Source organism: Protopterus annectens, chromosome 10.part0 (genome assembly GCF_019279795.1).
Source record: "Protopterus annectens isolate FY-2018-M chromosome 10.part0, PAN1.0, whole genome shotgun sequence".
NCBI lineage: Eukaryota > Metazoa > Chordata > Ceratodontiformes > Protopteridae > Protopterus > Protopterus annectens.
In genome coordinates this window covers 866,814,453-866,838,004 of record NC_056744.1, presented here as the reverse complement: position 1 = coordinate 866,838,004, position 23,552 = coordinate 866,814,453, and the positions used below count along the sequence as shown (strand labels likewise).

General features: G+C 42.1%; 1 protein-coding gene across 1 annotated transcript in view; it reads right to left on the bottom strand.

The window, feature by feature from the left end:
- The window catches only part of LOC122814217 (bromodomain testis-specific protein-like), a 968,108-nt gene that overhangs the window by 140,156 nt on the left and 804,400 nt on the right, over nt 1–23,552 (bottom strand). The window contains exon 7 of the mRNA XM_044086818.1: nt 14,796–14,995. Coding sequence (XP_043942753.1) covers nt 14,796–14,995 — 200 coding nt within the window. The remainder of the gene's footprint in view (nt 1–14,795; nt 14,996–23,552) is intronic.

Sequence of the window (23,552 nt, the reverse complement as noted above, 5' to 3'; positions counted from 1 at the left end):
CAAGACACCCCACAAGCAACAGATAAACCACAAAAGCAGTGTGCAAAGCAGTCACAGCCCTTAAGGCCAAATACAACACCAAACATACTTGTCATAGGTGACTCCATAGTCAGACACACTGACGTCCCACTCACCAGGCTGAACAAGGAGAGGGTCACAGTAAGCTGCCTATCTGCCACATAACACAAGCACTCGGGTCACTCCACGGCAAGTACAAATATGACACAGTCATTGTCCATGCTGGTGTGAACGACCTGAGACGTACCTCCCTGGACTACATGAAAAGAGACATAGAGGAGCTCTCTGATTATGTAGCCCAGGCAGGTATGACCCTAACCCTGAGCAGTATCCTTCCTTCACCAAGAATGATGCCACAATATAGAGACAAGATGATCAGCTTTAACAATTGGCTTAATGTCTGGTGTCATTCAAAGGGGATCCAGTGTCTGTCTGCCTGGGATGACATGCTTGACAAGCCACGCTGCTGTGCAAGGGACGGCTTGCACCTGCCACCCCTGGGATTCCGGATATTGGCTAAGGCTCTTGCCACCCCCATAGTGCCTTTTTAGGCAAGGCTCAAATTCTAAACCTACCACCCTAGAAAACAAAAATGGGAAGAAACTGAGGGTAATGCTGCTCAATGCCAGAAGTCTAAATCTCAAAATGCATGCACTCGAGGCCTTTCTCAGTATGGAGAACATCGATGTCTGTGCTGTAACTGAAACCTGGTTCAAGGCTCCTGAGAGCACCCCGGCACTATTAGGTTTTACCTCATATCATGCATTCCGCCCCAAAACCCGGACCACACCACAAAAGGAGGGTGTATCCATATTCATAAAGGATACCCACACCTCCAGGTTGGTGGCAACGCAAGCTTCGGAAACCATCCAGGTGCAACTAACCATAGGCAAAACTGCTCTACAAATTGTAGCATGCTACAGGCCACCCTCTCAAACTCAGGAACCCCACACAGCCTTCCTGAAGACACTGGAGGGTATAATTGTATCTCCAAACACCATCATATTGGGTGACTTCAACTACCCGAATATAGACTGGGAACATTACTCAAGCCCTAACTTTCTAGCCCAACGGTTCCTGGAGTTCATAAATTCAAATGCCATGGAACAGCTAGTCACTGTTCCCACGAGAGGAGAAAATATACTAGATCTCATTGTCACAAACATGGGGACAAAATGCTCCACACCGAAGTATATCCCTCATTGGTGAGATCTGATCATAAACTAATCTCACTGGAAATCCACATCCCCCCACCCCAAACAAAAAGACCATAGTGAAGAACTTCTCTAAAGCAAACTTCACACTACTCAAGACTGGTGTGGTATCCTTCAAGGCCCCTGAGCCAGTGGAAACCACAACCCAAGCTGCGGAAGCCCTTACAAATGCCTTCTATGAACACCTCCAGGACTGCATGGATCAGGCAATCCCAAATAAAACCAAGACTCTTTCCACAAAGGGCAAACGTCCAGTCTGGTGGACCCCAGCCATTAACAAACTTTACAATAAGAGGAGAAAGCTATTACATGACAGAACAAAATCCATAAAAGGGAAGTCACCCCTGATCATTATTAGTAAAAACTACGAGCACTCATAAAATCAACTAAGGCCAATTTTGAGAGAAAATTGCCATGGATTCAAAGGACAATCATAAGGCCTTTTTCAGCTATGTTAGGAACCTGGGTGGAAACTCCCAGATATGCTCAGAATTAGTCCAAAATGATACAAAAATCACTGAACCCACAGACATTGCCAACATACTGGCAGACAGGTTCAGTGCAAACTTCACCCCTCTCCCCTAAAGGAGAGATAACTATCCCAGCCGAGTGTAGCCTCCTGGACATCTCAAATGCGCAGGTGAAAGCTGCTCTCTAAAGCTAAAAACACAGCATCAATGGGACCGGATGGTGTCCCCGGCTGTGTGCTACACGAGCTAAATGAGGAATTAAACCCGCATAAGGCAGCTGTTTAATCTCAGCCTTACCACAGGATACGTGCCCAAGGAGTGGCGACGGCAACTGTGGTCCCACTCCACAAAGGCGGCGCCTCACGGACCCTGGTAATTACCGCCCCATAAGCTTAACAAGTCTAGTCTGCAAAGCCATGGAGAGGATCATAATGGAGCTCATAAACAAAGATATAGGGACTTGCAGACATTGGACCCGACCCAGTTTGGCTTTGTCAAGGGAAGATCATGCCTTTTGAACTTGGTCGACTTCTTCGAAACAGTCACCAAGGCCATTGATGAGGGAAAGGCAGTCCATACAGCCTACCTTGACCTTGCAAAGGCTTTCGACACAATACCCCACTCGGTATTGTAGAAAAACTTACCAGCTTAAATGTAAACCCATATGTTACAAGATGGGTTGCAAACTGACTTAAGGACAGAACCCACAGGGTTAGAGTTGCTGGCGCTATGTCAGACTCCAAGCCAGTCACAAGTGGTGTCCCACAGGGCTCGGTCCTTGGCCCCCTATTGTTTGGCATCTACTTCTCAGAAGTACAGGCCAACATGGGAGGACTTTGGCTGACAAAGTTTGCAGACGACTGCAAACTGGGCGCCATAGTGGAAAGTGCATCGGACACAAATATCCTTCAGAAGGGACTCACGGAAACAGATAGCTGGTGCCAGAGCCATAGCCTGAAGTTAAACGCCAAAAAATGTATAGTCATACCCTTCGGGAAAAACAAGGTAACCCCAAGCTACCATATAGGTGGCAATCCACTAAGCACAGAAGAGGTTATCAGGGACCTGGGGACCCAGGTTGACAGTGGCCTTTCTTTTGACACTCACGTTGCTAAAGTGGTTAGAAAGACCTTCTACATTGCCCACCTGATCATGAAGGGATTCACATCCAGATCTAGTGAGGTCATTGTTCCCTTGTACTCTTCACTTATCAGACCAATGATCGAGTACAATGCCCCATTCGGGATGTATCTTACCCGACATCTGCAGCAATTGGAGAGACCCCAAACGTTCCTCACCAAAAGGATAAAGGGACTCCAAAATCTGTCATATGCTGCCAGATTGAAGAAACTCCAGCTCTATTCAGTCGCATACCGTCTTGCTCAGAGGTGACATGTGCTGACATACAAGGCCATGTCCAACCCAGAATTAATGGACATGCTCCACCTCAAAAAATCCAAATCCACCAAAACCACTAGAGCAAGCGACTTAAACCTTAGCACGGATATAAATAGGACGTGCTGGAGGGATAGATTTATCACTCAGAGACTCCCTATGCTGTGGTATAAAATCCCGGTCCATGTGAGGCAGAGCACCTCGCTGACTCTGTTCAAGAGAACTCTAGACCTGTGGATGGGAGATCGTAGGTTTATCCCGGGAATCATCTCTGTGTCACTGCTGGACAGAGGCACAACAAACTAATGGGCACAGTATTTTTTCATATAAGGGGTGGCGTAAGCCACAAAAATTTGGGCTAGGCTTATAAATGCCTTAGGGCAGACAGCCTAGTATAAACCTATGAACCTATGAACCTAAAAGTGCAGGAGAGGAGAGAACTAGCAGATCTAAGGGAAAAATTGAAGAGTAGATTTTTTGGCACCACTCAGAGTCCTGTATCTGGACTAGACTAGTTACAGGAAAGACCGGAAACAAGTGCAAATGCAGGCTTTTAAAACAGAAAGTTGAAAGAGATGGAAAAACTGCCCAAACAGCCAATAAAAGTACAGTTTTGTACCTACCATAAATGTAGATGTTCGAAGATCCACATTGCTGCAATCCTTACACTTGGGTAGTCCGCTGTCCTCGGTCGGCCTGAATATCAAAGTATAAGGCTGACGTCGGTCAAGGCGCATTAGACTGACATCAGGACGTCAGGGTACAAATGCGCATGACCGACGGCATATCCTCAGTCTTTTCTTGCCCCAGATGTCAGAAGACCCTAAAAAGAAAGGTCAAAACCAAAAGACAGCAAACAACCAGCCAACCACCCTTGCACTAATAATATGTACAATATATACAATATACACAATATTTACAACCCAGCTCACACAACCGCCTCTAACTACAGAGGGGAAGGAGGGAGGGTAAATTGGACTGCAGCAATGTGGATCTTCGAACATCTACATTTATGGTAGGTACAAAACTGTACTATGTTCTTCATCTCACATTGCTGCAGTCCTTACACTTGGGTAGAATCCCAAAGCAGAGATAAGGGAGGATGGCAAAACTATAAAGAAGCAGGAGCTGCCAAAATGCCCTGTAAAATAGCAGTGGCAAAACCAGCCCTAGATTTAGAGTAAAGTGGAAGGTGATAATGTTTAGAGAAAGTATGCACTGAACTCCAAGTAGCTGCCTCCAAAATATCTTTAGTTGCCACCCCCCTTAAAAAAGCTGTCGAAGTGGCAGTAGCCCTAGTGGAATGAGGCCTAATCCCAGCTGGAATCTCCTTGCCATGATGGGAATAACAGAAAGCAATGCAAAACCCAATCCACCTTGAAATAGTTTGTTTTGACACAGGCTTGCCCTGAGAACTCAAAGCAAAAGAAACAAATAACTGCTGAGACTGTCTGAACCCCTTAGTTCTGCTCAAATAATATCGCAACTGCCTGTGCACATCTAAAGTGTGCAAAATCTTTTTCCCTTTATTTTGGGGATTTGCATAAAAAGTAGGCAAATGAATAGTCTGGTTTAAAGCCACACTAGAAACCACTTTAGGCATAAAGGAAGGATTAGTACGTAAAGATACCCTATCCTTATGGAAAATTAAGAAAGGCTCAACCGCCATAAGGGCCTGCAATTCAGAAACCCTTCTTGCAGAGGTAATGGCCAACAAAAAAGCAGTCTTCCATGATAAATATTTCAACTCAGTAGTAGCTGCAGGCTCAAAAGGTTGTAGAGTGAGTTTCTCCAACACAAAATTGAGATCCCAAGCAGGAGTAGGAGCTCTCCGTGGGGGTCTTATATTCTTTGCCCCTCTAAGGAATTGCTTAAACAAAGGATGAGAAAACAATGGTGGGTCACAGTCATAGTGAGCCGAAATTGCTGCAGCATGAACCTTAATAGAAGAGAAGGACAAACCTTTGTCCAGTAACTCAGTAAGATATTGAAGAGCCACACTTAAATTAGGCTCAGAAACATCAAAATCCTTTGCTGCACTCCAAAATAAAAATCTCTTCCATTTATCTGCGTACACTTTCCTTGTACTAGGCCTTCTAGCTTCCAAAATAACATCCAAAACTTGCTGTGGAAGTTGAGACCCTTTATGATTCAAAACAGAATATGCCAGGCTGTTAGGTGAAGAGAGTGAAGCTTGACATTGAGTAAATGACTGTTCTCCTGAGACAACAGGTGTGGAATCAAAGGCAAAGGCCATGGAGGCTCCCGTACCAGACTTCTCAGTAATGGGTACACCAGTGCTGTCGAGGCCAATCTGGAGCTATTAAAATCATCTTTGGCTTGTCCTGTCTGACCTTTAGAAGTACCTTTGGGAGGAGAGGCAGAGGTGGAAAGGCATACACATGAAGATTGCTCCAATTGAAAGAAAGAGCATCCACTTTCCAAGCTGTGGGAAGAAACCTTTTTGTGCAAAACTTTGGCAGCTGGTGGTTTAGTGGAGAAGCGAACAGATCTATGTCTGGAGTTCCCCATGACACTGTCAATTTCTGAAATACATGAGGATCCAATTTCCACTCGTGGGGATCCATAATTGCCTGCTCAACACATCTGCTAAGGAGTTCTGTGCTCCTGGCAGAAACCTTGCCTGAAGATTTAGCTGTAAACTGAGAGCAGTCTCCCACAAAATCATTGCTTGCCTGCATAGCGGATAAGAATGTGTTCCCCTTGCTTGTTGATGTACCACATGACAGTTGTGTTGTCTGTTAGAATCAACACCTGCCCTGGAAGAAGTAAATCCTTGAAAGCTATTAATGCAAACTGGACTGCTAACATCTCCTTTAAGTTGATATGTAGATGTTGTAGTCTGGCAGGCCACTTGTCTTGTATCCACTTTCCATTTAGATGAGCTCCCCAAGCTTTGTCTGAGGCATCTGTCGTTAGAATCTGACTCGCCTCTGGCCGGGTCACAGAGAGTCCCTTGTTTAGGTGACATTCCTGAGCCCACCACAAAAATTCCTTTTGAATGCAAGGTATTATCTGAATGACAGTGTCTAGATCCTGGCAGTGCTGTGTCCATACATTTTGAGATACCATTGTAGCTTCCTCATATGCAGTTTGGCATTGGGAAGCACCAGAATACAAGATGCCATGAACCCCAAGGCTTGAAGGACTGTCCTTGCAGTCAGCCTGGACTGATGAGACAACTGATGAAAGTAAAGGGAAAGATTCTTTTGTTTGTCCGGGGTCAAAAAGGCCATCTGGGATGCTGTATTCAGTCTTACACCCAGAAAGCACATGTCCTGAGAGGGTACTAGACTGGACTTTATTTCGTTCACAGAATACCCCAGGCATCTTAGCACTGCTATCACATATTCCAAATGATGAAGAAGCTCGTCCCTTCCTTGAGCTAGAATCAGGCAATCGTCCAAATAAGGGTAGATCTGTATTCCTTTTAGCCTGAAGTAAGCTATCACTGGAGCCAGAACTTTGGTGAACACTCTGGGCGCAGTAGATAAGCCAAAGGGCAATGCAGAGAACTGATAATGAGAAGTCCCAGCCCGAAAACGCAGATACTTCCTGCAACTCAGTCTGATAGGAACATGAAGGTAAGCTTCCTTGAGATCTAAAGTTACCATCCAATGATCTTTGCCCAGCAGAGGTAAAAGCTGTTGTAACGTCAACATTTTGAACTTGGGAATGTCCAGATAAGTGTTGAGGATAGATAAATCCAAAATTGGTCTCCACGTGTTCCCCTTCTTTGGTACTAGGAACAGGCGAGAATAAAATCCTAGGCCCACTTCTGGCATAGGGACCGGCTGTATGGCCCCTATTTGAAGTAGCAGAGAAATTTGTTTGTGAGCCTCTATTCTTTGCTGAGGAGGAACGTCTGGCATGCCTTTGAAAGGAGGCAAGGTATGGAAATAAAACCTGTAACCTTGGTGAATGATATCCAATACCCATCTGTCTTGGGTAATTAAACTCCAATTTTCCTTGAAAAGTGCCAACCTTCCTCCCAAAGGTGCTGCCAGACGAGAAGGCTCTGGCAGCTGAAAAGGTAGGTCATTGGGTCTGTTTACGAAAGGACTGACCCCTGCCCTCACCGAAGACTGTGCAGGTGAACTCCTGTTCTAGGCCTGAAAGAGCCCTGAGCTCTGCCTCTACCACGACTAGATCTACCCCTAGACTGGGAATCATAAGAAGGATACGTCCACCCCTTGGTAGGCCAATTTCTACTAAACTTCGGAGGCTGAACCTGCAAAAAACCTTTAACAGTCTGCATAGACTTAGCCTTGTCTTCCATTTTCTTTAAGACTGCCTCAACAGGTGAACCAAACAACACATCAGATTGTAAAGGAGCATCTAAAATCCTTGTCTTAACATGGTCAGATAAATTCTGATCCCTCAGCCAGGCGTGCCTGCGAAGAACTGACCCAGTGGCAGCGACCCTAGACGAGGCCTGTACAGCATCAAAACCACATTGCAAAGAATGCTTACCCACCTGTTCAGAAACATGTACTAAATCTTGTAACTCTTTACACTCAATACCTTCCGCCAGAGCATCTACCTTAGACTTCAATTGAGAAAGTAGATAGTTTTGGTATTTCAACATGTGAAACTGGCAATTCAAAGCTCTCATAGCTAGGGTGGAAGAAGTATAGACTTTCTTTCCCCATCTATCCAAAGCCCTGGCCTCTTTATCTGGAGGAACCGGATTTTTAATAACAGAAGCCTTAACACCCTTAGGCCCCTGACTAACAGTTTCTGGGTCCGCCCTGGGACTCTTAAAAAGATACTTATGAGCTTCAGGCACCCTGTAATACCTATCCGGTTTAACAGGAGCAGGAGGCAAAGAATCAGGATTAAGAGAAGCCTCTGCAAACACATCTTCCACAACATCCAGAACAGGAGGTATAGCCAAAGGCCTATGCTGGGGTAAAAACAGAAATTCCCTAAGCCTTTTCCTAGAATCAGAGAAGTCCTGACCTTCCCACTTAAAATGCTCCCTCATGGAATGAAGAGTCTCTGAAAAAGAAAAATCCTCAGGAGGAGAAGCAGTAGGAGTAGAATCATCCACATCAGAATCAGAATAAGGAGAATACTCCTGCAAGTCTTCAGTCAAGACTCTGAAACATCCGAAGCCTGCTCAAAACTCCCCAACTCAGGTTCCACCCTAGGTCTCTTATCAGGAGGGGGCAAAGAACCTCTAATCAAAGTAATCAAATCTTCTGCCATTTTAAGCATATGCTTCTTGGGCACAGATCCTGAAGAACTAGGAGTGACACCACCTGAAGCTAAACCTGGCCTGCCTCTGGGAGAAGCCTTGGAAACAGAAGGAGAGGGCCTAACCACCCTAAGAAGGGAGGGGAGTACAGTAACCTGAGAAGCCCCTTCAGCCTGACCTGCCTCCTGAGAGGCCACATCCTACAATAACAATGTTTCCCCCTGGGACTCCAGAGAAACCTCCGGCAGAACCACCGGCTCCACCGACACCTCTAAAGAACCGGCGTCCGGTACGGACGACTCTTCCTGCCTGGGCTTAGCTGCTTTGTCCTTGCGCTTCTTCGAAGAAGCGGACGCCGGAGTATCCGACGGCATATTATAATTGCACCGCTTCCCAAAGACTAGCCTGGCACAATCTAACCTTCTCTTAATAGTGCGCTTATTGAATCTAGCACAAAAGCGACACCCAACAACGTCGTGCTCAGGCCCTAAACAAGGAATACACAAAGTATGATAATCTCTATGCGGTATCTGTTTCCCACAAGAAATACAGTTATTCACTTTTTCTGACATCCGGTAAACCACTGAGGCAAGAAAAAACTAAAATATTCCCAACGGGTACTTAGCCAACTTTCGCTCGGGCTGAAACCCCGAATTCCCAGAATTTCAGAACGGCCAACGGCACTTGCAACGCTGCTTCTGCATCGGACCATGCGGCAAAAAAGACTGAGGATATGACGTCGGTCATGCGCATTTGTACCCTGACGTCCTGATGTCAGTCTAATGCGCCTTGACCGACGTCAGCCTTATACTTTGATATTCGGGCCGACCGAGGACAGCGGACTACCCAAGTGTAAGGACTGCAGCAATGTGAGATGAAGAACATCTACAATTTCTGGGCCAGAAACCACTCCTCTTTTGGTAGACAGGCTACTTAGTGCTCACAACTCCCACTGATAAGCTAGAAGGCTTCCCTTCAACACAGAATGTTTTGTCAGAATTAACTACTTCTGCTGGTGGGATTGCATCTTTACTATTAAAGATCTAGGTTGCTTTCTCACTGCTAGGTTTGCAGCATACAGACAATGTACCCTTTCAATTAACAACTCCAGTCCAGTTGCTTATTTGGACTTTCATAAAATTAATAAAGTCCATTTCTTCTAGCTTCTCTGGTATAGCAGAAAATCTCAGGTTTTCCCTACATGTTCTGTCCTCTAATTCTATTATTTTTTGAAGTATCTCTTCTTGAGCAGTCTCAAATTCAGCCAGCCTTTTCTTCATTTCGACCTCTGATTTCTGCAGTTTTATCAACTCATCTGAATAACTTTTTAAAGCTTCCTCCATTTTTTCCAGCCTTTTGTTATTTGAGTTGGTATACTCTTTCAGTATTTCTTTTATTTTAATCAGTTCCAAGTACATTTGATTAATTTTTCCTCTAGGTTACTGGAAGTTGTGTCTTACACCAAAGCTGGAGCTTGCAATGCTTTTTGTTGAACAGCTGCAGAAATCTTCCCAGTCAGTGTTTTTCCTTACCTTTTGTGATTGATTTTCTTTTAGGTTCTCTGAATTTCTTTTTTTACTGGCATCCAGGCAGTGCGCTTACTAGCGAGTTACTGAAATCTAGCTAAATGTACAAATTTACTGACTTTCTCTTCTGCGTTTATGTTTTCACACTGGGAGAGCTAAAATTAAGCTGTTACTCACTGTGCAGTCATCTTGGAAGTCCCCAGCACTGGTAGAGTTTTTAGTAGAATGTAGAACAGAAGCTACTGTTGAAAAAGGAATAATTAGTAGAGCACATAAAATATTGCATGATAACTATAAAAATCAGTCAGAGGAGGTTAGAAAGGATTAGGAATAAGCTGGATAAGCAATTCCCAAAGAAACAATGGGGGAAATATGCACATCTCCCAAATATGCAGCAGCATCTAGAAGATTTAGGGTCTTTGGTTGGAAGTGTTTACATAAGTACTTTTAGACCACAAGTAGACTCCGAAGAATTTTAACTCAGGTAGACAGCAAATGTTGGAGGTGTGATGGGGAAGAAAGAGGTAAAGGGGAACATATTTTCTGGGACTGTAATAAGTTGTTAGACTTTAAAAATTCCCTGCAGACTACTCTATCAGAAACACTTGGTGAGCCAATTGGTGTAACTAAGGAAATGAGTTTTTGAGCTATGATACAGAATCAGAATTGCCTAGAGATAGTAAGGCCTTGCTGAACCTACTTATGGTGGCTGCCACAAAAGCAGTTACTAGAAAATGGTAATCAAAGTCTAAACCAACTGTGTTTGAAGTAGTGAATATAGTAACAGAGAAAAAAACAACTGGAAATAAAATCGTTATAAAAGGGCATGAGCAAATTACATATAAAAAATGAGAACTGTGAGATCAACACATGCAGAGGAGGAATGAGGCTTAACAGGATTTGAATGAGTTATGTAAGATATGATGGACAGTGACTGGGTAGATTATAAGTGATGTATAATATTTGCAACTAAACTTATGTCAATATGGTTTGTTTTCATTTTTATAAATGTATGATCACCTATCTCATAAATGATAATTTAATAAGGATGCTTCTTGTTTAAAAAATCTATATATAGATTTAGTTAGCATTGAAAACTAAGCTCAAGGATCACTTCACCATTGTCTAATTAAGTGAATGCTTTGCAGAAAATGGTAACAGAATGAGTCTGTACCATTAGCACTGCTTAATCATTTATCCAAGCATTATCTTTGCCAGAGGAATGCTTTTCTTTGTTGTTATCTATTTGTGTTTACATTTGCTTTTCACCTACTTCTCTACACTGAGTCATTTTACTATCATCACAGACTGAAAGAAGTTTTGTTGCTGTCAGTGAATGGTTTAGTTTTGTACCGGATTCAGTGTCTTAAGTTTAACAGTCTGCTCTAGACACAGTAACTATATGAAACTGCTCTGTTTCTCTCATTGCAACTATGCTGGATTGTTATCTTTATGTTAATCTTGTTCATACCTTTGACCCCCAGTTTATTTATTTTATTTATTTATTTTATTTTCAGTTTGATTACCGGGAAAGTCCACTGGGCCAGAAAGTGCCCATTTTCAGTGGAGGCCCAGGAAGAAAAGCTCAATAAGCAATACGATACAATAAAGGTTACATAATGTTGAAGGTAAAGTTACAAATATAAAATTCATACAGTCAAGAAAAGTCAATGCATAAAATGTACATCAAGAACACAATTAAAGATAATAGAGAACACAGTTTACAGAAATTTCCATTCAGGGCAGCAGGTTTCAACTGTCTGTACTATAAGGATCTGAGGTTACATGCTATTTACAATATTTACATACTTTGAGTCAAGAGGGAGAAATTGCTCAATCAGAGAATGTTAGCTTAGGTTTGTTTTAGGAGAATAAAAAATATTAGTTTGAGGGTAGCGTGGAGCAAGGAGTATAAAGAGCTCAAAGGGGAAATTCCTTTGAATTTATGTAGGGTGAGAGCAGGAGCATTTCCGTTTAGAAGACAGGTATGAGAAAAGTTGTGTCTTGAAGGATTCTGAGTTTGGTATGGTCCTAAGTAAAGGAGGTAGGGAATTCCATTTTTTGCCTAGGGAGAAAGAGAGAAGGACCTGGCCTGCAAGACATTTGGGTTTGTGGATAGAGATTAAATTTTGGTGTTCAGATCTCAGAGATCTATTTGGGATGTATGGGGGAAGGATGTTTGTTAAGGCTGGGCATTTATCTGGGTAGAATATTAATTTGTGAGCGGAGGTTAGTTAGAGATAGTCTAGGTGGTTAGAGAGTTCTAGCCAGTTCAGAGATTGTAGGGAAAGGCAGTGGTGAGTAGAGTTTTTGGATTTAGTTGAAAATTTAGAGATCTTATTATAGCAAATTTCGAGTTTGGATGTGTTAGAAGAAGACAGGTTAGTTAGAAGAGGGGCTCCATAAAGTAAAGAAGGTAGATAGTTGCTAAGGTGTGCCTAGAGGAATTGGAGAGAAAGTGGTTATTCCTATAAAGCATACCTAACTTTTGGTGGGTTTTCTTTATGTTTTGTTGTATGTGGATATCGAATTTAAGGTTTTCATCTATGGTAATGCCGAGGAGTTTTGCAGAAGGGATCACTTCTATAGCAGTGTTGGTCTGGCTTATGACTTTGAAAGCATTTTTGTCAAAAGAGAAAGCCCTGGAGGGAGGGAAAAGAAGTATTTTAGATTTATTAGAGTTGAGAGAGAGATGGTTTTGGTGCATCCAGTTCTCAGTAGTGGAGAAAGCTATTTGGGTTTTAGTCAGTAGTTCAGGAAGGTTGGAGGTGACACAGACTAAGGTGGAGTCATCAGTGTATTGGATGAAACAGGTTTGAGCTGGAAATTGAGCGGACAGTTATTAGGATTGTTGGGTGTTGAGAAAGGAGTATTGGATGGATTATTGTTTGGGAAAGATTTGGTTAGCATAGCTATGGATTCTGTAAAGAATGTGTTGAATTGACAGCTTAGTTCCATGTCAGTTATACTAGGGTCAGGGCAGGGATTATTCCTGGACCCTGGATGGAGTTGGGAATTAATTGTTTTCCAGAATTGTTTTGGGTTCTTGTTAATGTTGGACTGAAATTTATTGTAGTAGTTTTTTTTGTCCAAGGTGATAAGTTTTTTTACTTGGTTGCAGAGTTAGGTATATTGGAGCAAGGTAGAAGACATTTTCTGTTTTTGGTAAAGCTTCCAGGATTTGTCCCTATGATGCATGATTTGTTTTGTTTCTTTGGACAGCCAAGGAGCAGAATTAGCTTTGACACGTCTGTTTCTTGGAGGGGCTTGGGAGTTAAGAGTATTTAGGAAGATAGAGTTAAAATGTTCTACAGCATTGTCAAGGGGAAGAGTATTTAGTATTTGCCAGTTGATATGTTTAAAAATGTTTGAGAAAATAGTGGGGTTGAAGTTGCTGAGATTACGAGTGTGGATGTAATGATGTTGATATTGGGTGGAGTTGGCTGAGCGTTAAATGAAAGCAGGGAGATGGTCGCTAAAGGTGTCAGGGCTAGTGCCAGAGAGAATTATTTTGTTTGGGTGAGAGACTAGGATCCAGTCAATGATGGATCCTGGGGGGTGGTTTTTGTTAGGACGAGTGGTTGAGTGGATTACTTGGGAGAAGTTGTAGAGGTTAATGAATAGGGAGGGGGAAGGGAAGTTGATTTTATTCCAATCAATATTAACATCGCCTATAATGTAGGTTTCATATTTTATTTCAGTTGAGGCCCAGTAAAGAATGTCTTCAAGGGTAGAAATGTTGTCGCCTGGGGAGATAATGCAGATATTCTTATGTTTATTTAATCGTAGGAGACTAGCTGTTAGTTCAGAATTTTTGAATTGTGGAGTTGGGATTTGTAGAGGGATTAAGGAAAGACGGTTAGAGTAGATTAGTGCAGAGCCTCCACCTTTTTTATTTAGTCGGTCACTTCTGTGAATTTGGAAACCAGGAGGTAAGATTTCAGAGTCAGCAATGTGGGGTTTTAGCCAGATTTCAGAGATAGCTAAGATGTCAGGTTGGTTGTGGCAAATCCAAGCTTGTACTTGGTGTATTTTGTTATTAAGGCTCTGGGCATTGATAGTGAAGAATTTTAGGGTGTTAAGAGACTAAGCAGAAGAGGGAGGGGGGAAAGGATTGTGTGTAGTGGGAGAAGTGGGGGGAGGAGTTGTTAGTGGTGTGGAAGGGGCCAGGGTTGGGATGGATATCTCCAGATAAGGCTAGGTCATTACAGGGAGTAACTTTTAGCCTTTTGGGTTTGTGTAGTAGGAAGCTGTTTGGGGCTAGCTGTAGTTTATGAGTGAATGATTTTGTTGTGGTGGAGAAGAGTTTGGGATGAAATAGGTATAGTAGGTTAGGTGGAATTAGAGAGGAAGATATGTTGTGAAAGTGGGTGGATTGAAATGGTTGCAGGTGAGTGCTAGGGATAGTTTGAGTGAAAGGAAGGTATGGGGGTGTTTTGAAAGAGTAAGAAGTAGCATAATAAAGTGGAATTAGTAGTATGAGAAGGGAGCATGGGACACGGATAGTGTAAAGGATTTGGGGGGGCATATTTAGAATGGGAGTATTGAATGGATAAATGTAGTGGAAGTGAACAGGCTAAATTGAGGAGGAGAGTTAAGGAAGTAGATGGGGTTATAATTGTTTACAGGGGAGAGAAAGAGACTAAGTGTAAGGAGGAGTAAGTGGAGTGGGAGGAGTAAGAGAGGGAGGGGTATTGAGGAGAGGACTAGGATTAGTTAATTGTTATGTGTGGGAGGGGAATATGAGGAATAAATGTGGAGATGCTGGGGATGGGTGGAATTTGGGGGCAGGGTAGGGGAGCGGAGTGAGCCTGCAGACTAGCCCACTTAAAGAATTAAACAAACAACTAGCCTTATTTGACACTTGTTCCCGTTAACTATCAGTTTCCATAACTCAACACTGTGTTAGCAGAAAAAAACTAACAGCATCTTAAACAAAGAGATGGCATACCTTGCATCAGGATTCATATTCTTCTCTTTTTGCAATTGTTTCTGTTCTTGAGCTCTTAATGCCTTCTCTCTCTCTTCTTTTTCTATGGCTGCTTTTCGAAACAGCTGGAAACTGTCATTTGCCGACTTTGTTGTGGATGGTACAGCTGTGCTCTTCTTAGCTAAACTAACCCAGGAATCTACATTCTTGACTTTGATATCCTAAAAACAAAACACACAATTACAGTATTTAATGGAATCAACCATGCCCACAGTCTTTTTTTTTTCTCAAATGTATTAAGAAAAAATTCTCAATGCAATTCTTAATGCAAGAATCTAAAAATAAATTCACGTACAGTTACCATGGACACAAACATAAAGGTGAAATGGATACTAAGCAATTTCCCATCAAGACTTATTTAAGCTACAACATAATGCCTGAAAGCACAGGCAATGTACAGAACAAAGAAATGTGTGGGGAGGGGAATAAATCTTCTTAAACTGTACATAATCTACTACACAAAATATCACACAGGTGTCCTCTTGTTAACCTCATCCCATTGAGTCCAAGGGAGCCAGTCACTTGCACAGACCTGTCTCACTTTCCCCTTATAAGCCACGGTGGTACAGCGGTAGCATTGTTGCCTCACAGCAAGAGGTTCTCCTGTTCAATTCACGGCTGGAGTGCCTTCTGTGTGGAGTCTGCATGTCCTCCCCATGGTCGAGTGGCCTCCGAAAGACATGCGTGAATGGGCGTGCCTTCGCTGAAGGTTGGGCTGGCAACTCGGCACCATAAAAAAATCTACTGCCAATCATTAGCGGACCGGAGTTCCGCTGTGGTGACCCCTAACCGGGAAAAACTGGAAAGACAAACAACAACAACCTCAGTAATTTATGAAGAAAACATTAAAGAGAGCATATCCAGTGATGGAAAACATATGACACGTGTGTCAAATGTGACACGCCATGACGTTTTGGGTGACATGCCAGTGATCACCAACACCCAAGTTACCAAAGACCATGCTTTTTCATTCGTTGCTCGTGAAGGGCACTGAATTATTTTGTGTCAGGAGCTTTTGATACGCCGAACCCAAAATGTTCACCAACACTGGATATGCTTTCCTATTCAAAAATCTGAAATTATTCTCTGCACCTGTTGCTTAAATGACTTTGACTTGGCACACAGCTTTGAAAAATTGTGCTCAATGTTCCTGGCCACCAGGATCACATCATATGAAATCTGCTGATATATTTGGAAATATGTTACAATCTAACAGAAGTAGAGAAATATTTACAAATACACTTTCAGCCAAAAATCTTACATTTCCAAGATGAAGGGGCATATGTAGGGGCTGTACAGATCTGAGACCAATGTTTTGTAGTAAGCCACATATCAAGTAGGGTTGCTCACTTGTTTTCTGCTATGTCCTGACCAACCTCTTAATTTGAATCAACTGACTAAAAATGTGCCAATTAATTTCCTAGACTGCCAGCCAAAAAAAAAAAATCACTGTGGGACCAGTTGGTTAAGTGGGGACTCCATTTGATATTGTCAACAATTTTCACCAATGTCTTATATACAAAAAAAATCAATAATATGACTTAACTTCTGTTAACCATGCTCTCAGGGGGGTTGTATTCAGCTTTATCATGCAAATAGTCCCACTATGCAGTCACAATCATTACTGTACCTAAATTTACAATGAATAAAGCCTTGCTATCCTACCACTCATCTAGAACGAGTACCTGTGATGACTAGTGAATAAAGTACAGTTGAGTAAGTAAATTTACCATAACAGTTTATGTTCGAATGACCATTGCTGCAGTAGCCTTAGCTACATAGGTTATATCTTGCACAGGATACAGCCATCTAACTTCCTAAGCTTCAAGGCATCTTTCAGAAGCCCAAATGGTCAGGCAACTTGAGGTAAGATGAAGATAGATAATGGTTTGTGCACCAAGCCCTCCAGAGATTACACTCCAGCTAAGAAAGGAAGGCTAGAACCCTGAAAATGTTAATGGTAGGAAATTAAAATGAGAGGATCTCACCCTGGCAAAAAAAAAAAAAGCAAAAAACAAGAGGAATGGAAGGAGGGTTACTGGAACTGTGATCATTCAAACATCTACTGTTATGGTAAGTATACTTACATAAATGTACTACGTTCACCATACTGATCACTTTGATTACTGATGCAGAAGCCTTAGCTATAAAGGTACATTACCATAACTTAGACTGACTGGGAGAAGGAAGAATCAGGGTCCAGGAGCCTCTGGAGGATGGTCCTTGCAAAGCTTGACCTAGACCAGGAAAAGGAATAATGTTTGTAGTGCTTTGTAAAGGTATGCACAGAGGACCAAGTTGCTGCTTCTAGAATACTTCTAGAATCCAACCCTTTCCAAAAGGCTAAAGATAAAGCTGAGTCCCTGCCTGACTGAGCCTTGACCTTACCTTCAATTACTTTGTTGTGCTAGGCATTGTGATGACATGAGGTAGTACCAGCTGTACCAGGCAGAGTAGGGCAGTGCATGTGTAACATATGCCAGCACAGCTAGCTGGAGTTTTGTAAAGAATTATATGTTATTTGAATATCAAACTGATTTGTACAGATGCATGTGTTAAAAATGTATTTGTAAAGTTGCTTGTGTTAAAAATGGTCCTACTGGACAGAAAAGAAATATACATGTATGTCAAACTGTATTGTTGCAACTGCTGAAATGTATACATTTTAACAAAAGATATTGGAAGGGAAAGAGTTAAGCTCAGCCAGCTAACCTTTAGAAAAATAGCCTGCAATTAAATGGCTTGGTTTAGGCCATAAAGATTCTCACAGGCCTGAATGCAGCCAGACATGCAATATCTATGAAAAGCCTTTCTGCAGGAAGGGTAGAAGTGTTGGAATTGTTTTATAACTCAGATGCTGTAGTAAGCCTTTAGTTAAGGTTCTGTGTGTGTATTGTGACACATCTGTGCCAAATCCTGGCTCAGTATCTTGTGAGGGGGTAGTGTGCAAACCACAGAGTCAGGTGACCAGATGTGATATCAGTCTATAGCCAGAACTGAAATGTATTTATTTTCAGTTTGATTATTGGGGAAGTCCACTGGGTCAAAATGACCCGTTTTCAGTGGAGGCCCGGGGAGAAAAGCTCCAAGATACATAATACAGATTAGATACAAAAATACAAGGACCCCAGTCTTACATAATATGGAAACAGTTACAATTAAGTACCTTGAAAATATGCATACTCAGCAGAAAAGCATTGAGTGTGGACTTATTGTTTACACATTTTCTTTAGTGTGCACACTCAGATATTAGGTGTGAAGATATTTAACATACATACTTTTAAGTAAAATGAGGACACACTATACATGCACAATTTCAGAATAGAAATTAAAAATGGAAAGCTATATACAACATTTACATTGTTGAATCATATGAAATAAGTAGCTAGTGGAGATGGGAGAGCTTAGAAAATGCTGGTGGGAGCATAGCTGAAGGAGAGTTATTGAGGGCTTAGGAACCTGAGAGGGAAAACCCCCAGTGGAATGTACTTAGGAAGATTAGGTTGGATGGTGGCAGTTGCATTTCCATTTTGTGGCCAAGTGTTTGGTAAGCTGAGTTTTGAAGTTTTCTAAGTTTGGGATGGTTCTTAGAGAGGGAGGAAGGGAATTCCATGTTTTGCCTAGAGAGAGAGTGAGGAGAAATTGGCCTGCTGTACTTTTGGGTTTGGGGATAGCAATTACGTTTTGATGTTCGGATTTGAGAGTTCTATTGGGGGTGTAAGGGAGGAGGATATTGGCACTGGACATTTAGTTGGGTGATATACAAGTCTGTGGGCAGTGGTGAGTTGGAGGAAGTCTAAGTAGTTTGGGAGTTCAAGCCACTTTAGGGATCTTAGGGTAAAGCAGTGATGGGTATAAGGTTTAGATTTGGTAGCAAATTTTGAGATTTTATTATAGCAGTTTTCTAGTTTGGAGGAAATAGAGGAGGATAGGTTGGTTAGCAGGGGGCTCCATATAACAAGGAAGGGAGTAGATAAGTGGTGGCTAGAGTATTCCTAGTAGTATAAGAGAGAAAATGATTATTCCTATACAGCGTACCTAGCTTTTGATGGGTTTTCTTAATATTTTGTTGAATATGGATATCGAACTTAACTGCGGTGGTGGTGCTGCGGTAGCATTGTCGCCTCACAGTAAGACATTGTCCTGTTCGATTCTCAGCTAAAGCGGCTTCTGTGTGGAGACATGCGTGAATGGGCGTACCTTCGTTGAAGGTTGTGCGTCAGAGCTGGCAACTCGGCATGTGAAAATCTACTGCCAATCATTAGCAGACCGGAGTTCCGCTGTGGCGACCCCTAACCGGGAAAAGCCAAAAGACACAACAACAACATGGATATCGAACTTGAGATGTTCGTCAATAGTAATTCCAAGTAGTTTAGTGGAAGGAACTACTTCTATAGGTGAGTTAGTTTGACTTAGCACTTTGAAGGCATTTCTGTTGTAGGAGTATGCCTTTGTGGGAGGGAAAAGTAGAATTTTTGATTTGTTTGCATTGAGAGAGAGGTGGTTTTGGCACGTCTAATTTTCGGTGATTGAGAATGCAGTTTGGGTTTTAAACAGCAATTCTGAGAGGTTAGAAACAGAGCAGACTAAGGCAGAATCATCTGCATATTGAATAAGTTTGGAATCAGGAATGGCAGTATGAAAGTTGTTTATGAAGATATTGAAAAGCATGGGCCCTAGGATAGATCCCTGTGGTATGCCATTTGGGGTAGATAAGAAGGAAAAGGTACAGTACTTCCATTTGACTGCCTGAGTTCTATTTGACAGGTAGCTGGAGATCCAGGATATAGTGTTTGTTGAGAGATTTAGCTTGGAGAGGTGATAAAGAAGGTGATTGTGTGAAACAGTGTTGAATGCTTTGGACAGATCAAGCAAAACAGTAGAGACTAGATATCCAGAGTCTCAGGCTAGAATGACTGTTTCTAAGAAAGAGAGTAGACCAGTTATAGTACTATGACCAGGGCGGAATCCATGTTGTGTAGGTGTAAGAAGATTGTTTTGGGCCAGGTGAGGCATAAGTTGAAGGTAAATGCACTTTTCAAAGATTTTAGAGATTGGGGAGAGCAGAGCGATAGGGCGGAAGTTAGAGATGCTGGTGTTTTTGCCTCCTTTATGAAGGGGAAGAATATAGGCGGAGTGCCAGAGTTTGGGGACGTAAGATTCCTTAATAGATCTGTTGATTATAATACTGATTGGGAGAGCTAAGGTATCAGCAGCACATTTTAGGAAGGCAGAGGGAATATTGTCAGGAGCATTAGAGCATGGTTTAAGTTTGGATAGTAGTCTTTTAATGGAGTTAGTAGAGATAAGTTTGAAGTCGAACAAGAGGGGAGAGGTATTAGTGGGGTTGGATGAGGAAGAGAGAGGGACTGGAGAGTTATTGTTGGGGAAGGTCCTGGTCAGGTCAGAAATAGTTTCTAAGAAGAATGAGATAAATTCAGAGGCTAGATCAAGGTCTGATTTGCTTGGGTCAGGACAGGGATTATTTTTGGATCCTGGATTAAACAGTGAGTTTATTGATGTCCAGAACTGCTTGGAGTTTTTGTTGTTGTTGGACTGAAGTTTGATGTAGTAGGATTTTTAGTCCTTGGTTATTAGCTGTTTTGCTAGGTTACGGTGCTGTTTGTATTGCAGCAGGGTATTGGGAAGTTTATCTTTTCGGTAGAGCTTCCAAAGTTTGTCCCTTTGGTGCATAATTTTCTTAGTACCTTTGAATAGCCAAGGAGCTGTATTAGTTTTTATCCTCTTGTGTCTAAGAGGGGCAAGGGAGTTTAGCGTGTCTAGGAAGACAGAGTTGAAGTGTTCTATAGCATTGTCAAGAGGAAGGGAGTTTAGTATTTGCCAGTTCATTTGTTTGAGAAGGATGTGGGGTTGAAATTACTGAGGTTATGGGTATAAATATATTGGTGCTGGTGAGGGGAAGCGGAAGTTGAGCGATGAATAAAAGCTGGGAAATGGTCGCTGATGGAGTCAGGAGTTGTGCCATAGTTGGTTATTTTATTAAGATCAGATACTAAGATCCAGTCCAAAGTGGAACCGGGGGGGGTTTACTTTGTTAGGTCGGGTGATGGGGTGAATTAACTGAGAGAAGTTATAGAGGTTGATGGATAGGGAGGGAGAGGTGCTATTAATTTTGTTCCAGTCAATATTTACATCTCCTAAAATATAAGTTTCATACTTAATTTCAGTAGAGGCCCATAGGAGAATATCCTCAAGGGTAGAGACATTGTTACCAGGAGAGATATAAAGGGCTATTATGCAGATATTCTTGTGTTTATTCATTTTTAGTAGTCCAGCATTCAATTCTGTGTTCTTGAAGTGTGGAATTGGAGTTTGGAGGGGTATTAAGTGTGGAATTGGAGTTTGGATGGGGTATTAATTGTAGTTCAAGAGAAAATGAATTAAAAATTCAATAGAATTTCAATAGAAATTGTATTTAGATATTAGTGAAAGATGACACAGTACACTCAATACTTTATTAGACCTGACAAGAGACACTCAACCATTTCATCTTGCCTTGATTTAAGCAAGTAAGTAGGGAACAGTAATTATTCAGTCAGTTAGGAAAATATAATGAGACCAGTTAAACATCTGTGTTGTTTTTATATTTTCTGTGAATTCAAACTTTGGTGTTTACTGTGAATAGATATTCAGTATTGTCTTATTTTTTTAGGAAATATATCTAAACCTTTCATTGTGGATGGTCTTTTAGAAAATATTTTAACCTGCAAGAGCACTTACATTTATTTAGTGGCACTGTGGCTTCACATTCCTGAAAGTCTTGTTGCTTAGATTGGAAACACTACCATTAATTTAATAAGTATAAATGGGTACCCTGGTAACAGCCTTAGAGGAGATGGCTTTGGGTTGTTCTGGTGGCAGCATCTACCTCATAGTCTGGGTGGAGGTGGCATAGCTGGTAAATCTGCACCAGCCTTTCCCAGGTGTGTGTGTGTGTCCACTACTTGGAACAGAGACAGAGAGTACTGATTTCACACAGATGGTGGTGGAGGACTTGGCATGGAGCACTCGGCTGAAGACTCAACTCTGAGGTGGCCTGGAGAGGAAGTCCAGCCCCAGGACTGGAGTGTGCTCTTAAGGGAAATGGTGCTCAGTGCAGAGAGCTACATCTGAAAATACTGTGTCTATTTTTCACTCAAAGTGAACATTCCCCACTGGTGTCAGTGCAGAGTACTGAGGCTCCTTCATCACTGGCCCAGAGGAGGAAAGTCACACATTGGTGAGCAGTGGTGTGGATATTAATTGAACTTCTGCAGTCTGTAAGCAGCTGTCACTAAAGGTGTGTGTACTCTCAGCAGCCACAAGATCAACATACAGAGTTTTATTTTTCACAACAGTTATATTTATTTATTTATTTTTTAAGTTTAGTTTAGTCAGAGAAAGCGGGCAAAGATATCAGCAGAGGATTATGGCAAGGTGATAGTGAACCAGTTGGCTAAGGTGTGCAAATCCAAAGGATTGGTGTATACCAACCCGACTAAAGAGGAAATTATTACAGCCTTAGTCACAGCTTCAGCACAGACCAGCAACCAGGATGACAACTAGTCTGGGGATGGGGATGTGCAGCCCTCAGAAAGAGGACAGTTCACCTTTTCCTCAGAGGATTTAAAAATCCATCTGGAGTTAGACAGACTTGAACTGGAGGCAAAATGCATAGAAAAAGAATTGGCGGAGAGACTGTGACATTTGGAGGTCAAAGAAAATGAGAGACTGCAGTGTTTGGAGGCCAAAGAAAATGAGAGACTGCAGCACTTGGAGGCTGAAGAAAATGAAAAGCAGTGTCAACATGAGAGGGAAATGCTGAGTCTAACAAGAACACAAGAGGTAAGGAAGAAGGGAATAACTGAATCCCAGAAGCAACCAAGATCAGTAAATTTCTTCCACAGGGTAAAGAAGGTGAAAAATTCTGATAGTCTTATTCATATATTTGAAAGAGAATGTAGACAATATGATGCTGACTAATGGTTCTGAGTACTGTTCCTGACCCACTTACTCCACGGTAAAGCTGCAACAGCTGTTTCTAAGTTGTCTGATTCTGATTATTTAAGTTATGACAAGGTTAAACGATGTTTATTGGAATGTTTTAAGTTAACACCTGAAGCTTACAGAAAAAAAGTTTTGTGAGCATAGACATAAGGCAGATGAACGTGTATAGGTGGGCAAGTGGGTGTCAGGTCACCACTTCTGAAAGGCTAGCAGACCTTTCGGTGAGGGAACAAGCCCTTAGCACTTTGCTTGAGGACATGAGAATCTGGTTGGCAGGAGGGAGTGTAACTATGCAGATGAGCTGGGGAGAAACAGGGATCTTTACTTACCAAGGCAGAGCACCACTGCACAAGAAGGGGATACCCAGTGCTGTACATGGATATAAGGAAAGCCATGGTGGGTAGCCTAAACCACCCCAACAGAGTCCACCAGTAACAGTGGAAGCCAGTAGTTCAGGCAGATAGTCAGGATCAAGGTTTAGATGTTGTAAAATGTAACCAGAGGGGCCATGTAGCATATAAATTTCCACTGAAGCAAGGTGGGGAAAAAAGGTGGGAGAGCCAAGCAAGTGGGAATAACAGCATGCCAGTGGTAAGTTGTTTGGAGACAACAGGGGTACCAAACTTTCACCAGAGTTTGCATCCCATCTTAGTGGTTGGAAAATAGGTCACTGCTGAAACAGACACAACCTCTGACATAACCATTGTGAAG